General features: G+C 37.9%; 1 protein-coding gene across 1 annotated transcript in view; it reads left to right on the forward strand.

Annotated features, from left to right (window-relative positions):
• Positions 1 to 16,898, forward strand: part of ATP11C (ATPase phospholipid transporting 11C (ATP11C blood group)) — a 178,642-nt gene that overhangs the window by 129,567 nt on the left and 32,177 nt on the right. The window contains exons 19-22 of the mRNA XM_090263917.1: positions 837 to 1,100; positions 5,174 to 5,348; positions 9,874 to 9,976; positions 11,190 to 11,335. Of these exons, the coding sequence (XP_090120043.1) occupies positions 837 to 1,100; positions 5,174 to 5,348; positions 9,874 to 9,976; positions 11,190 to 11,335 (688 nt within the window). The remainder of the gene's footprint in view (positions 1 to 836; positions 1,101 to 5,173; positions 5,349 to 9,873; positions 9,977 to 11,189; positions 11,336 to 16,898) is intronic.

A 16,898-nucleotide genomic window follows, 5' to 3' on the forward strand; every position in this document is an offset into this window, starting at 1 on the left:
AACCTGATTTAACAGACTAGAGCTTGTATTTACATACTTTAAAATGGTTTTCTTTAACCAATAAGTTGAGCTCTGACAGACATGATTGCAGAGTTCCAGCATTGATCTTCCTGAAAGTTTTAGACTCTTAATATTTTAGGTTGTTTTTTGTGTTGTTTTTTTTTTAGAAATTATAAGTGAAAATTGTGAGACTTAACCAAACAAAAAGTTACAAACATTCAGCCACACTGGAAGCTACTGAAATTCTAATGAAATTTGTTTAGTATAATTTCATTTTATCCTTTTGCCAAAAGGAACTCAAAAGGAAGTATCATTCTCCTTTTATCCCTGCCTTTCAGAATTATGCTTAAATTCCCTTTCAAGATGGTTGGCTTTCTGATTCTTAAAGATCTTCAGGGATGGGATTCACTGACTTCCCTCAGTATCTCATTAGAATGTCTTTGGCCCTTTCTGTTTTGAACCATGTTAAGTATTTGTGTGGTGAGATACAAAATACAATGTAATATGCTAAAGTGAAAATGAATAAGAATGCTTGATGAGTTTCTGAACATTTTAGCTAAGAAGATGATTCTCAGTTCTGCCATAGGGTACTACCAGTTATATCAAGAGATGTCATGAATTTTTCCAAATTCATTATTTGAAATTCACTTTAATAAGTAAAACTATGCTAGAGAAAAATACACTCAGAATAGAGGCTATATAAGAAAACCAACTGTGATACCATGCCCGGACTCTAGAAATGCTGTGAATTTTAAAAATATTCTCTTTAATAAGCCTTCTTACAGAATCTCTGTGAGGAATTTTTGAGGATAACAAGATTTCCTTTGTGTTCCCAGGCTACAAGATCAAGCAGCTGAGACCATTGAAGCTCTGCATGCAGCAGGTCTGAAAGTCTGGGTGCTTACTGGGGATAAAATGGAGACAGCCAAATCCACCTGCTATGCCTGCCGCCTTTTCCAAACCAGCACCGAGCTCTTAGAACTGACCACAAAAACCATTGAAGAAAGTGAAAGGAAAGAAGATCGATTACATGAATTGTTGATAGAATATCGTAAGAAGATGCTGCATGAATTTCCTAAAAGTACTAGAAGCCTTAAAAAGTAAGAGAGCACATTGGTTTCTTATATTTAGGCATTGATAACTGGTGTAAATCACAGCTGCTTATGCAGAAGGCTCCTTTTTTTTTTTTAATTTATCATTCTTTGTTTGCAGGTATATTATCCTTATAACTTAAAACCTTCCCTGAGGTTATGGCTAGCAGCCCAGTTGACATTATTTGGCACTTTCTACCTCTCTTTTAATTTAAAAGAAAACACTGCACCTGGTCTAGGGAGCTAGTTCCATTTCTCAATGTTTAGGGTCTGGGTATTTAACATTGATATTCTGGCCTGGTCCATGTTAAGAAAAAATACTTCTTTTCACAGTCTCTTAAACTGAATGTAATACAACCGGTCTTTGTAATCATTTCCATGCATTTTGAGACCCTGGAGTAATTTTCTGTGTGGATTTTCATGCCCCAGATTTCCAAAGGGAGCCAAAATCTTGTTAACATGGACACTTCGAGTCTGCTTTTAACTAGCTGCTTACTTAAGAAGAACTTGTGGAACCTAAGGATCTCAAGGAAAGCCACTGATTGCACAATAATTCAGTGATTTATTTTCCTATACGTATCACTGACCAAGGCTTAGCCTTGTCTAAACCAGTTACTGGAATTTACATTGGCCATAAGCAAATCTATTTCCTCTTCAGGAATGCCACAAGATGTGCCTGCACTAAATTGAAAGACCCCTTAGATAATACTATTTTGCATTTCTTGAGCATGCTATTTGTTCCAGAAACAATGTTAACCACGTTATATAATTTTTCTCATTTAATCTTCACTGCAGCCCAATAAAGCAATCTTATTTTCTTCAGTTTACAGATCGGAAAACTAAGGCTCAGAGAGATGAAATGACTTAGTTCAAGATGACAAAGCTAATAAGGGGTGGAACAAGTCTGTCCAATTCCAGAGCCCATGCTATATCTTTAACAACTATGCTATATTCGCATTCTCATTTTTAGTGTTTAAGCCAACTTTAAACATGAATGGCCCACATTTATGAGGCTACGGCCAATTCTAAAACAGCTGTTGTTCTTCTGGTATTTGGGCATCAATGAGAATAAAGAGATTTTTATTAATTGCCTATGATTAATGATTCCTTCGTTTAGTCAAGTGATACTTATAAAGGCAGTCCAAATTACATGCATTTTACTGGTCCATTTGTCCTTGTCTGCTCTGACTACAACTGGGCAGCTTAAACAGTGGAAACTAATTCCTCACATCTGGTGTGGTCCCTCTTTCTAGCTTGCAGAAGGCAGCCTTCTTCTCACTGTGTTCCCACACTGCAGAGAGAGGAAGCTCTGGTGTCTCTTTCTCTTATAAGGGCATTGATCCTATCAAAAAGGCCTCACCCTCATGACTTTATTTAAACCTAAGTATCTCCCAAAGGTTCCATATCCAAATGCCATCACATTGGGGTAAGGGCTTCAATGTAGGACTTTTCAGGAAACACAGTTCAGTCCATAGCACCATTCAGCAGCTCTGCAGCACTTTAACAAAAGCCAGGGCTTAGAGAAAACTTAACTGATCAGCTCAGAACATTCCCTCTTCCTGGATCACCTGTTTAGAGTGGGGTGGGTACAGTCTGTCCCCAGGTTACATAGGTGTCAGACCTAGAATCACCTTTGCCAGCTTATGCTCCTTTGTCCCTTCCACTTCAGGCCAGCCTCCTAGCCTAATTCGTGTTCTCAGTTTCACCACTAGTGCTCCACATCAGATTTGTAGCAACTCAAACCTCAAATCACTTTAGCCCCTCTGCCAGACAAATGGGCCTTAAATGTAAAGTACTGACCTTATCATGTCCCTGCTCAGAAACATTAGTGGTCATTACCCAAAGATCAGTTTGCACCAAAGGCCTCAAGTGACATTTTCAGCTTGCTTTCCTAGTACATCACTACATACATTCTCTCCCGCCACCAATTTCTGCCCTGTCTTTGAAGTTCCATTTCAGATATTACATGTCACAAAGAACCCACTGTTTTTCCTGTATATTTATTGTGCCAGTCACTGGATATTGACTATTTAATATCTTGTATGGTCGGGTATAATCTATCATATATGCTTCTGTCACCACAAGGAGATTTTCTGTTCTCTAGGGAAAGATTAGTTAATAATTCTTTTCATTCTTCTATATAGCCTAGTTATCGTTGATGTTTACAAATCCTGCTTGATTGATTATTGAGCCATTGTTTTATGTACATTAAGTTAGCTCTCTGGGTAGGGGAGCAAAGAAGGAGAACACATGATTGATAATTTCTTTAGTAAAAAAATGGTTATAAAATTATGAAGCAAAATATGGATAAGTACAAAATTTTATGGTGTTAGCAGTATACACCCAAGAAATATAGAATAAAGGATAGATGAGACTTATTACACTCTCACTACTCAAAGTTTATCCCTAGAACATCAGTTCCATTATCACCAGAAACTTGTTAGAAATATAAAATTTCATATCCTACTCCAAACTTACTGAATCAGAATCTACAAGAGTCCCAGAAATTTTAACAAGATTCCTTAAAACATTAAACTTGGAGAACTATCAACTTAGACAAATGAATATATAATAATGAGATCAAGCTGTGTCTAATACTTTCACTGCAGTGGTTCTTAAATGGCACCCCAGATTTCCTGAGCTAATATTGACTAATCACTATTTTTTTCTTCATTGTAAAAATGACACGTTAATTGATAGAATTTTCTCAGTTGTAAGTTTTTCCTTATGTGTTTCTCTTAAATACTTGGCACTGGTTACATTTGTCTTTTCTGGCACCTAATACCTCTTAGTCCTGGTTATGGATAAGAATCACCTACAGAGGTGTTTTTTTTTGTTTTTGTTTTTGTTTTTGTTTTTTTAATACTTTATTTTTAGAGAGAGGGGAAGGGAGGGGGGAAAGAGAGGAAGAGAAACATCAATGTATAGTTGCCTCTTACTCACCCTCAACCAGGGACCTGGCCTACAACCCAGGCATGTGCCCTGACTGGGAATTGAACCACGACCCTTTGGTTGGTAGGCTGGTGCTCAGTCCACTGAGCCACACCAGCCAGGGCACCTACAGAGGTTTTTAAAGCATACCTATATATAACTGAGTACTTCCCAGAATACTCTTGATCTAATTTGTTTTGGGACAGATAGACCTTAGGCATGGGCAATTTTTTAAAGCTGCTCAGATGATTCTAATGGAAAGGCTATGGCTGAGAACCACTAACCTAGTATAAAATGATACTTATTTAAGGAATATATATCACTGTATGGTATTCTTTAATGAACACCATATATTTTAGGTATTGCATCTTATTTGAGAAGCCAGGTATCCTGATAATTTATATCATGCGGGCAAAAATATTAGGAAAAGGTTTTCTGTGACTGTATACCCCAAAGACATTTTTTCTTTTCCTTCTATTGTTAAGGAGTTTTTAGACTGACTAATGATTTGTCTTTTTTTTTTATTAGTTTATTTTTATAACAATAAAGAATAACAATCCCCCCTCTCAGAGTTAAGACCCTTTATAATTTTATAAAGGACAATGGTCGAAGGTCTTGTGCTCCTCTAGCTGCTTCAAGCTATGATTTGCCTTTATATCAGAGTTTGACTGATCTGTAGTTCCCAAAATTCATCTTCAGTTTTCTTTTTTTTAACGGACCTTTTTTTTTTCCACCGGAAGACGCTTTTTGTTTTTGTTTTTAGAGGGAGAGGAAGTGAGAGAGAGAAGCGTCAATTGGCTGCCTTCCAAGACCAGACCGAGTATCAAACCCACAACTCTATGGTTACAGGACAACACTCCAACCAGCTGAGCGACACCAGCCAGAGCTCACTTTCAGTGAGACTGACTGCTCATTATTTTTACACCTTTTAGAACTTAATGTCATCAGTATAGGCACCTTGAGTCTCAAACCTGTGATGAAAAGCCTGTGTTGTGCCATTAATTGAGACAGTTGCTTAAGAATTTATAGGTTCAGGAAGCAGATTACTGATGACTCTTATGTGCAATCTTCCTCTTTGTAGTTTAAAAGAATCAGGTTCTTAAATAGAATTGTATAATAGATTCAAATACAGCATTGTTTTTCTTTTTCAGAGCATGGACAGAACATCAGGAATATGGACTGATCATTGATGGCTCCACATTGTCATTGATACTAAATTCTAGTCAAGACTCTGGTTCTAACAATTACAAAAGCATTTTCCTACAGATTTGTATGAAGTGCACCGCAGTGCTCTGCTGCCGGATGGCACCATTACAGAAAGCACAGGTAACTGGATATTAGTTAATATTCTATTCTGGGGAGTTCTGTATGTACATGTGCAAATGTTCACTTTACTTTCAATTTGTTTCTTCTTCAAAGAGCCACTATTACCTTATTACATCTTCCCCGACCTCATCCTCTTTGTGGTCAAAGTCAGGAGTCTTTGTACCCATTTGAATGAAACCTATGCTTCAGCTTGTTGTTCCCTCAAGCTGGCTGTCCAGTTCCTCACCTTCCAAACTTCTCTAATGTATATTTGGTGCCTGCTGCCTCCCTAGTCTCATGCGTTCTTTCTTCTCATCTTACTCTGTTGGATCGCCTGGGGAACAACAATGACCTCCTTGCCGACTCCATCGTGCTGCCTTCCATTCTTCTCAGTTCTCTGCTGCAGGTGACACTGTCAATTACATCCTCCTTAAAACTCTCCTTTCTTGGTTTTTGTGATGGTCCACAGTCTTGACTTTTTTCCCTACTTGGCAATATAGTGTCTTTTTATTTTGTTTCGTCCTCTGTCCTCTCCCTCATTACCAGTTGTCTCTGGTCTTGACTTTCTTTTCATTAAGTCTCATATTTCTGGCTGCCTGCTAGACAGCTCCATATGGATTCCCCACAGTCACATTAAATTCTAGTGTTTTAAACAGATCCTACAATTTTCCCCTTCAGGCCAGTTTGTTTTATGTCTTCATCATTCCTGTTACCAGTGCCTTTTTTCTTTTGCTATCTAAGTCTCCAATACCTCTGACTGTGCTCTACTCCTTCACTCCATATATAGTCAGCATGTCCTATTGTTTCTACCTTTGGCATAGATGGCATTTTTGTGCCATCTTTTTAAACCTTTTACTTTCAGCCCGGTCCAAGCCCTTATGACTATACAGACACCATTTGATTTTGTTTCCTTGCTTTCACAATCCCTCCTTTAATCTCTTTCCCCATACTCCCAGAGTAATCTGGTTAAAACACTACCTCTCTCTTCATATATTCTTGCTAGATACTTTCAGTGGTTTCTTAGTCCCTCAGGATGAAGGGTAGGTGATTCATTGTGGCACCCAGGGCTCACCCTATGGGCCGTAAATATGTGTCTACATACTTTGTATCCACCGTAACTCCCATATCCAGTGTGAATTGTTCCCCCTTTTTGTCCTCTCCACATGCCACCTTCCAAGCTTTTCTCACATCATTTCCTCATCTGAAATTCTCTTTGACTTCCTCTTGACCTAACAAAAATTATACTCATCACAAAACCCAGCTCAAGGGCCACTTCCCGTGTGCTGTCTTTTTCAGCTCCTCCAGCCCACACTGATCTGCTTCACCTTGCTTCCTTATACTCACTGGGTCCAAGGAACTTTAGAGTCTCGGTTACACACTTCACTTCTGTATCCACTGTGGAGTAGTTTTTCATATGTATTAGTCTTGCTTCTTGAGATACTTTAACTCCTTGCTCTACACCCATGGGATGACTGTGTCTTTGGATTCTCCTTTATATATAAACTACCTCACACATGCTTGCATGCTATGCACACACACAAACACAGCCCATCCTAACTTAGAGCATTTTCTCTACTTTCTTCTCGCTCTCAATCGCCACAACAGCCAGCTGCTCTTCTTTTTTGTTCAACCTTCAGAGCCCTGGTTAGCCTCAGCTGAGGAAGTACATCCTGCCAGAACAGGATCCATAGAAATCTGTCCCTTTAGTCAGAGTCAATATCCCTTCTCCCGCCCCCCTACTATCATTGTTGCTCAAGTTGTTCACCTGGGTTTTAACTACACCAGCCATTGCTCAGGCTGGTGTCTGAATTCCTGACCCCACGCTGCTCCCACCCAGAATACAGAGCCCCCTGTACTGCAGTCCTCAGTCTGTTTTATTTCTCTTACTATAGTCTCTTCTGGGCTATCACCTACTCATTGGTCATGACCATATAGGTGATTTTTAAGTCACTTCTCCAATCCTAATGTTTGGGTTTCTACTTTACTCCTGTAGCTTCTTAGTGAATACATCTTCTTGGGTGTGTCTTTATCACCTCAGCTCAGCCTTCTCTAGGGCCCAATTGTCATTTTCCTTGTCTTTTTCTACATCTGTTACTGCGCTCGTTGTACTTCCAGGTTTCTAGATTCAAAACCTTGAAATCTCTGCTGACTTCCCCCATGCTTGACCCAACCATGTGATCTCAGTCACTGAATTCTATTTGTTTTCTAGTACATCTTTGTCTTTTCCATCCATTCCTTTTGCTCCATTACTTGCCCCATCTAGACCTTTAACTACTAATTGAACTGCACCTGTAACTAGTCACCTTATTTCTCTTTGCCTGCAGTCTTTTTTTGTTTTTTTGTTTTGTTTTTTTGTTTGTTTGTTTGTTTTTTCCCATTCCTCTTGCACCGTGCTGCCTGCCACTTTCAGAATATCACTCCCTATTGTTCTGGCCCCAGGTATACCTGTCCATTCCTGCTATATGAAAACTCATTGATCTTTTCAAGCCAGCTCTGTTTTCTGAGCATATACTATACTTACCTGGCTGTGTCTCAGAACATGACATTTCTTTCTCTAAAATACTATTACAACCCCTTTTTCCCCCATCCATGCAAACTTAACAGTCTTTTATAGTTTAGATCAAAACACTGTTTTGTAAAATCATTTCTGATCGCTGTGGCATACAGTGCCCTCTTCCTTCTCTGAGATTGTCGGCCTTCTTATGTAGACAACTTCGATGACAATTTATATATTCCCTTGCACAGGTTATTTTATATTGTTATCTTATATTATTAATCTAATCATCTAATATTCTTGTATTCATTCCCTGTCTCTACTACTTCATCATATGCTTTTTAAAGTGTGTGACCAAGCCTTGTGTCTTTGTTTGTATTTTGTTCATTGCTTTGCACTTTGAATTACATGCAGTTTAGTTGATCAGTGAATAGCTTTTGGTAAATTTATTTCTTTTTCATGAAGTTATCCTAGAGAATGAAGATAAATTCTTAATCCAGGTGATCTGGGGCTCAGTAAAACAAAATAAAAACAAACAAAGAGAAAACATGTTTATCTGTCTAAATCTTTCCTTATTTTATAGTCTATGATCATATATCCTTTTATCTTTCTGCAAAGACAAGCATTAATCTTTTTAATCTATATTTGCATGCAGAAGCTGTCAACTTTGATAATTGTCTTTTCTAGACTTTTCCTTGCTGTAGCTTTACTTCCTTGAGGTGCAAGTCATATCTGCACATAGTATAATAAGTACAATTAGCTTAACCAGTACTGTAGCCAATAAAAAGCCAATTTAGTGTAGGTTCTCTAATATGGCCAAAGGCTCATAGATTATTTCTTGACAGTCTTACAAAGTTTTTTAAAAGAATTCGGATGAGAGGAGGGATGCAGGAAAGTTGGCATTTCACCATACCATCATTCTTGTGTTCAACTGAATTGGATGTGGGTTTTGGGATATGCTATTTAACGCTAAATAAAACCTGACCGGATTTTGTTTTTTTAAGAAGTCTGTGGGGTGCTTTAACCTTGTATAAATTATTTTTAATCATTTTAGTTTAAAATGGGTTTTACTTATGCTGACTGGTGAAAGCAATTGTGAGGACAGAATTTTTACAAGGCATTATTTAACTGCTGGATTATATAAGCTTTTAAAAGCTGCTAGATTCCAAGGGGTTCTGAGGGTTGACACATAAAGTAGTCATATCTAAAACATAGGGTAGGAGGACAGCTGCTTACCCAATACACTTCCCACAAGTAACTCCACCAGAAGATTTATTTTATTCAGTACCTACCATGAAAACTGAGTCATTGACGCCTTAAAGATACACTCAAGGAATAGTGACAAGCTTTTTACACATACATATCTCAGTAAAAAAAGAAAAAGGAAAAAACGTTTTATCTTTCTAAAGCTTTCTGCAGAAAGTATCTAAATCTCAGATATTTTTGGCAAGTCTCACTACCTTTAAGATGTCGCCTTTTAAAATGCAGCTACCTATAGGAGAGATGAAATAATATTGGGCAGCGGGAGAAATTTAGTTGGCAGCTAGAGGAGTGCAACAATTTAACATTAGGTAAGTCCCTGGGAATAAAGGTTGAGGTACACTAAGGGGGAGTGGGAGTGTCATGAAGGAGAGAGGAAGAGCTTACCCCAAAACATTGTTCTGTCGCTTCCCACTTTTGCTTTGGTAGCCCTATGCATGATGACCCAATCAGCTTTCTCATCTCCTCTGTCATGCATTCAACACCTGATCTGAAAGGATACATGAAGCAACAAAAAAAAGAAGGGAAACGTGTTGGCCTTTAATGTAGATAAGGGGCAGGGGGTTTTAACAGTTCACAGAACCAGAAACAAGTGGGCACTGGTATTATATTTTGAAAAGCTGCATTCTTCTGCCTCTGAGAATTTGAAACTATTGTACATATATGCACAGACTCCCTTTCTGTTAGCAAGGCTTCCATTTACAAGTGTGAATGAGGCATCTGCCCCTAATGTGGTACAATCTCACATTCGACTTTGACCTTTTCTATACCTCTTTTATGTTTAATGTTTAGATTGTCAGAATGGTGAAGAATTTAAAAGGCAGCCCAATAACACTGTCGATAGGTGATGGTGCCAATGATGTTAGTATGATCTTGGAATCCCATGTGGGAATAGGTAAGAAACATCTAATGAGATGGCAGCTGTAAGGTATCGGTATTGCTTTTAGGTAGAGTGGTTTTGTATTCTAGAGAGATTGTTTTGGTTGCTCAGCCTGAATTCTCATTTGGGAATGATAATTGTTAATTGAATTAATGTCCTCGATTGATCCTGTAACAGATTCATCCCAAAAACCTACCCATGGGGGGAATACAGCAATACAAAGTTGAGTATCTTTTTATATGAGCCAAGTAAAGTGAAGTTCCCAAACCTACTGGCAGCACAATTGATTTTTTAGCTCTCACTTTGACAGCATGCATGAAATTGTATTGTTTTTCTGTTCCTGGCCAGATCTCCTGCTTATGTTGCTACACTATTATATCTTTTGAGATTCTTAACCATTTGGTACTAAGAAGTGATCATCGCTGGCTGGTTTTCCACATGGCAATATTTATGGGTGGTTTGGGCTGTAGTGTTGAATTAATATGTTGGCATGTAAAAACAGCTTCTGTATAACCTGCCCCATTCCCCAACCTACCCCCTACCCTGATTAGGCTGCTAGTAGACAGCCATCCTAACACCCCAGAAAGTTTTTTTTTTTTTTGAAGGGGGAGAAATAATGGAATTATTATCTTGTGAATTATTGTGCTGCAGTTTGGATTCCCAAATCCTCAAATTTTTTTCATTTGGAAGCAGCCCTATATTGTATGGAACTCTTAGTTCTACTCATTGGTTATCCGGTGTGGAAATGACCTAACGCTGCTTGAGCTCATAAAAACTTGGGCTACTACTGAGAATTTCATTTGGTGAAAGAACTTAACTGTCTCCTCGTAACTTTTCAGTTTTGAGCTCCTAGAGCACAGACCCAGGTCTCTGAGTTGCTTTAATATTGCACCTAAACTCGTGTCATACATAAAAGTACTAAGTGGCCTTAAACTAACTTCCAGATTTAATTGTTTCTCAAGATAATTTTTGCCTTATAATGATTAAAGTAATGATTCTATTTAATTATATATTGTGTTATAAATAGGTAATTACCAATTAAACTTAGCTTTACCACTTATTGGTGTCTCATCATTGTTGAAGACAGCACTTTTTGATTTAAAAACAAACTAAGCTAAACTGTACATTTGAACTATAACATGTACGCAGGTGAAAAATATGAAAATAATAAAGTCATTTGTTGCTTATTCAATAAAATACTCACCCTATAGAGATTTTCTTTTTTTAGGTATTAAAGGTAAAGAAGGTCGCCAAGCAGCCAGGAATAGTGATTATTCTGTTCCAAAGTTTAAACATTTAAAGAAACTGCTATTGGCTCATGGACATCTTTATTATGTGAGAATAGCACACCTTGTACAATATTTCTTCTATAAGGTATGTGATCAAATATTTGCAATTTAAATTAAGACTACTTAATCCAACATGGTCTCAGCTTTTTTCCCCTTTTTCTCATGTTCCTCTTGCTGTCTTCTTACTAAAATTTGTGGTCATCAAAACAGATCTGTTTATGGAATTGGAAGCCAGAAAATCCTTTGAATGCAAGAGATTTGAGATGAAATTTAAGTCAGCTTTCTTGAAGCTGACTACAATAAAACGTACCCATTAAAAGTGTACAGTTCTGCCCTGGCCGGTGTGGTTTAGTTTGTCGGAGCATTGTCCTGTAAACTGAAAGGTTGTGGGTTTGATCCCCATTAGGGCACACATAAAGGTTTCAGGTTCAATCCACCAACATTCCCCCCACTCCCACCCCGCCACTGCCCAGTCGGGACACATATGGGAGGCTCTCTTTGCGCTCTCCCCCACCCCAACTCCCTCTCCCTTGCCCAAAAGCAATGAAAAAAATGTCCTCATGTGAGGATTTTTAAAAAACATACAGTTCCACCTGGCTACTGTGGCTCACTGGATTGAGCGTTGGCCTGTGAGCTTAGTGTCACTGGTTTGATTCCCAGTCAGGGCACATGACTAGGTTGCACATCAGGTCCCCAGTTGGGGGCACGAGTGAGAGGCAACCACACAGTGATGTTTCTCTCCCTCTCTTTCTCCTTTCCCCTCTCTCGAATAAAATAAAATAAAATAAACAAACAAATAAATAAACTTTTAAAAATGTACAACTCCATTTTGACAAATGTATACATTCATGTAACTACCACCCCAGTCAAAACTAGGACATTTCTCTCATCCCAGAAAGTTCCCATTTGCCCCTTCCCAATCTCCTCCACCCCAACCCCAACAATGGCTACTCTGATTTAAATGAACATAGATAGTATTATAATATGTAGCATATAATATTATAAATTTAGATATAATTTATGCAATATAGACATTAGATATGCCTGTTTTAGAACTAACTAGGATCAGAGGTACTCAAATGTGTCTGGCCTGTTTCATTTAGCATGTTTTTGAGCTTCATCCATATTGTATCATCTGTCAATAGTTGATCCCCTTCTTATTCTGAACAGTTTTCTAAACTACTTTTCTTAGTATTCTCTTTTCAAAGGCAATTACACAGATAAAAGTGGATAGAAGCAGGATTGCACTGACTAAAGAATGATGGAGCCAGGGCTGTGTATTTGCTCAACCTCCCTGTCTTGCCCAGAGGTTCCTCGGAGCACAATTTTGAGTCTATTAATATAATTTAAGCCACTCATTTTACACATAATTAATCCATCATACATGAAGGTGAAGAAACTAGTCTAAACTATGCAAATAATTTTTAGCCAAGATAGCCCAGAAATTGATCTCCTGTCCTGTATATGTTTAGTATGGTCTTTTTAAAAGATGTTATTTATTTATTTTATGGGAAGGAGAAGAAGGGAGAACGAGAGGGAGAGAAACATCAGTTGGTTGCCTCCCACATGCCCCCAATTGGGGGCATGCAACCTGGGCACGAGCCCTGGCCCACAACCCAGTCATCTGCCCTGACTGGAATCGAACCAACAACCTTTTGGTTTGCAGGCCAGCGCTCAATCCACTGAGCCACACCAGCCATGGCTCAGTACAGTTTTTTAAAGTATTTTTTTTCACTTTTCATTTTAATATAATCTGACTTTAAAGAAGTTGAAAAATTACTGAAATAATTTTTATGTATTCTTTGCCCCATTTTGCCACCTGTTAACACCATAGAAAATCCACAACATAGTTATCAAGATTATTAAATTAATATTAACTGGCACATTATCAACTAGCCTACATATCAGATTAGAATTTTGCCAGTGGTTTATAGAATCTCCCTCAATTTGAGTTTGTCTAACATTTGCTTATTGTTAGAGTCAGGTTATGCATTTTTGGCACATGTCAATATGTCTCATTCCTGACAGTGTTAACTTTGATAACTTGGTTGAAATGCTGTTTTGGGTATCTCAAGACACTACAACTTTGCTTTGTATAATTTCATTTGAAAAGAGCATTGTAGTAGTTATCAGAGGCTAGGGGAAAGGGAAAATATGGAGATGTCATTTAAGGGTACAGACTTGCCACTAGAAGATGAATAAGTTCTGGAGATTTAGGTACAGCATGGTAATTGTAGTCAATTATATTGTAGTATATACTTCAAAGTTGCTAAGACTCTAGATCTTACATGTTGATAATTATGTGATATGACAAAGGTGTTAGGTAACATTATGCGAGTAATCAATTGCAATATAAAAATGTATGAATGCAGCATGTACACCTTAAACTTACACAATGTTATATGCCAATCATATCTTAATTAAAAAAAAGAGAAAGAAAAGGCAAGGTCACCTATCCCCACCAAGTCCTGTAAACAGGCAGTTAGTGATGGAAGGGGAGCTGACTTGGGGTGGTGAACACACAGTAGAACTGTACCCTGAAACCTATATAATTTTATTAACCAATGTCACCCCAATAAATTCAATTTTTAAAAAGAACAGTAAGAGGCAGTTAGCCTTATAAATGATTTCTATAAAAAAAGAAATAGTGGCTTCAATACCCTCTATGAAGCCCTTCCTAACTCTGGTGTGTCCATTAGACCACTCTCTTCTTGTGTTGCATTGCCCTCCATAGAAACCATAGCTGAGACATATATGATGCCTTTCTTTGTGTATTTGTGTCTGTTCCTTCTATTGGACCATAAAACCTGTGGACCAGTGCGGGGGTTGGGGGCAGGGAGAGAGCATACTGCTACTAAAACATATTTTTTTCTGAGTTAAAATCCATTACTATTGTTATTTATTCTATTACTCAGATTGTCGTAGATTTGGCCCTTATGTCCTTTCACCATATCCCCATCATTTTAAAGTTTTTATTTTATTGTGATAAGAGCTCTACCCACTTAACAGATTTTGAATTGTACAATGCAGTATTGTTTACTATAGGCATAACATTGTGCAGCAGACCTCTATAACTTACTCGTCTTGCATAATTAAAACTTTACACTCACTGAGTAGCAACTCCCCATTACTCCCTGCCCCCATCCCCAACCTTTTTTGAAGACTTTTTATTTTCTCATACCACATGGTGTTCTAAGCTCATCTTGTATTTTTCCGCTCCCGTCCTAGATTTGAACATTTCTTCAAGGAACACTACTTGCTTTTATTTGTAAATGGTACTTAGAAATCAGGTCCTGGCTAGTGTGGCTCCGTTGGAGCATTGTCCTATACACCAAAAGGTTGGGGGTTTGATTCCTGGTCAGGGAACATACCTAGGTTGTGGGTTCAATTCCCTGTCGGGGCATGTATGGGAGGCAACCAGTCTATGTTTTCTCTCCTCCCCTCTCCTCCCCTCCCCTCCCCTCCGCTGCCCCTCCCCCTCCCCTCCCTTCCTTTCTCCAGTGAAGAGAAACCTGATTCTCATTACTCTCAATATGTTTACTTATTTGCTCAATCCTAGAATACATTTAAAGTAGTTTCAGAATTGCTAACTCATACTCCTAGCAGAAACAAGCTGACTAACTTTGAGTTATATGTTGTGTGTACTTCCTTTTTGTCTTTAGCCTTTGATTGCATAGTCAAAAGACTATTTCCAAAGTTACTTTTCCCCCCCTTTTCTACCATTTCAGTGTGGTTGTGTTATTTATTTGTGATATATTTAGGTTAAGTTTTGTTTTCATTCCGTTTGGGTCCTTCCTCTCTATTCTTGACTGATTTTGATTAATTTTTTATTACGTGAAACTGGCATGGTTCTCAAGATGAGGTTCTTTGAGAATGTTACTTAGTGAGTTAATGCTCTAAATAAAAGAATTATACAACTGGCTTTTCTCAGATATTTTTCATACAAAACTTCTTTTCTAAATTGAAATTTTTGAAGTCCTCTGTAAATGCATACCAATAGAGAGAGCAAATGGTAACATTGTTATGTGACCTGTTCTTTTGTCTATACAAATGTATGTATACATCATTTTTATATACTACATACACTGACTTTTTCATTTTTTATTGAGATATAATTCAAATAACAAAATTCACTGTAGTGTAAAATACAGTGGCTTTTAGTATATTACTATGATGTGCAACCATCACCACTACCTAATCCAGGACATTTCCAACACCCCAATAAGAAACCCCAAACCTCTTAGCAGTCAGCTCCAAAGCATACTGGTTTGCACTTTGCGTTTTTTATTTACTATATTGTGAGCATTTTTAAAAATAATTTATGTTTGTTTATTTATATTTAGAGAGAGGGGAAAGGAGAGGGAGAGAAACATCACTGTGTGGTTGCCTCTCACTTGCGCCCCCAACTGGGCACCTGACGTGCAACCTAGTCATGTGCCCTGACTGGGAATCGAACCAAGGGACACTTGGCTCGCAGGCTGACACTCAATCCACTGAGCCACAGCAGCCAGGGCTTTATTGTGAGCATTTTTTCCCAGTGAAATATTCACCTAAAATACAATTATCATGAAACATCCCAACACCCATGTTTAGTCACTGAGGTAGTTTCCCCAACAACACCTTGATTTTCTTTCAGCACTAATCAGAATACATGTTAAACTGAGCCTGCATACTCATTTTTGTCTACCAGAGAATACAATTTACCAAAGATCTTAATTAAATTCAAGTTTATAGATATATTATCAAGTTAATATACTAGTTGGAAGTGATTCAAGCATTTAGGGTGTTTTTTACCATATATTTCACAGGAGGAAAAGCTCAGCAACTGCTTTTCTGTGTCAGTTTTCTTTGATCAACCCCAGGTTTTTCTTATTAACTTGATATTAAAAAAAAAAATGTAACCTTGACCTCAGGTTTACAAATTTGCTAAGATCCTGTCAACAAGTATCAACTGGTATCCAGGCCAAACATCGATGGTGATTAATAATGATAATTAACCCAGTATGTGTAATGTAATTTGCTGGTTGACAAAAGTACTTAATTTTCTTATTTAATGCTCACAAATCTTTTATGAAGCAATTAGTATTATTTCCATTTAAAATATATGGAATATAGGGCTCAGAGAACGTACATAACTTGCCTTTGGAGCCACTGAGGAAGTGACAGAGCAAGATTTCCACAATAGCTTTACTTAACTCTGATTCCAGGACTCTGTACATCATAGTTATGGTCTATCAGGCCTTAGACTCAGGAACTTAACAGCCCCACATGGAGATGGGTTGTTATTCCCTCTTACCTCCCTCTTGTAGGAGCGCCCATGAAGATTTGCCATAGAGACCTGCCTACCATCTAATTCCTAATTCCGGAGGCTTGGTTTACCTATTTAAGATTTTGACCTGCAATTCATTCAACTGCCACCAGATGGAAGGAATACTCTGTTAAGGAAAACAAAACAAGCACTGAAATGGCTAATGTTTATTAGTGGTCATTAACTGAAGGTTCCCAATTGAGGGGCGCTCTCTGTCTTCATAAAATCTCTGTGCCTGTTAATCTCTTAGTTACTGATTTAGCAATATTCCTTTTCTAGTGCTGCCTTTTGTCCCAGAATGATATCTAATACTTTCGACCCTCTTGCTGAGCTAAGAAAC

This window comes from Furipterus horrens, unplaced genomic scaffold (genome assembly GCF_987537825.1).
Source record: "Furipterus horrens unplaced genomic scaffold, mFurHor1.1.pri manual_scaffold_17, whole genome shotgun sequence".
Lineage (NCBI taxonomy): Eukaryota > Metazoa > Chordata > Mammalia > Chiroptera > Furipteridae > Furipterus > Furipterus horrens.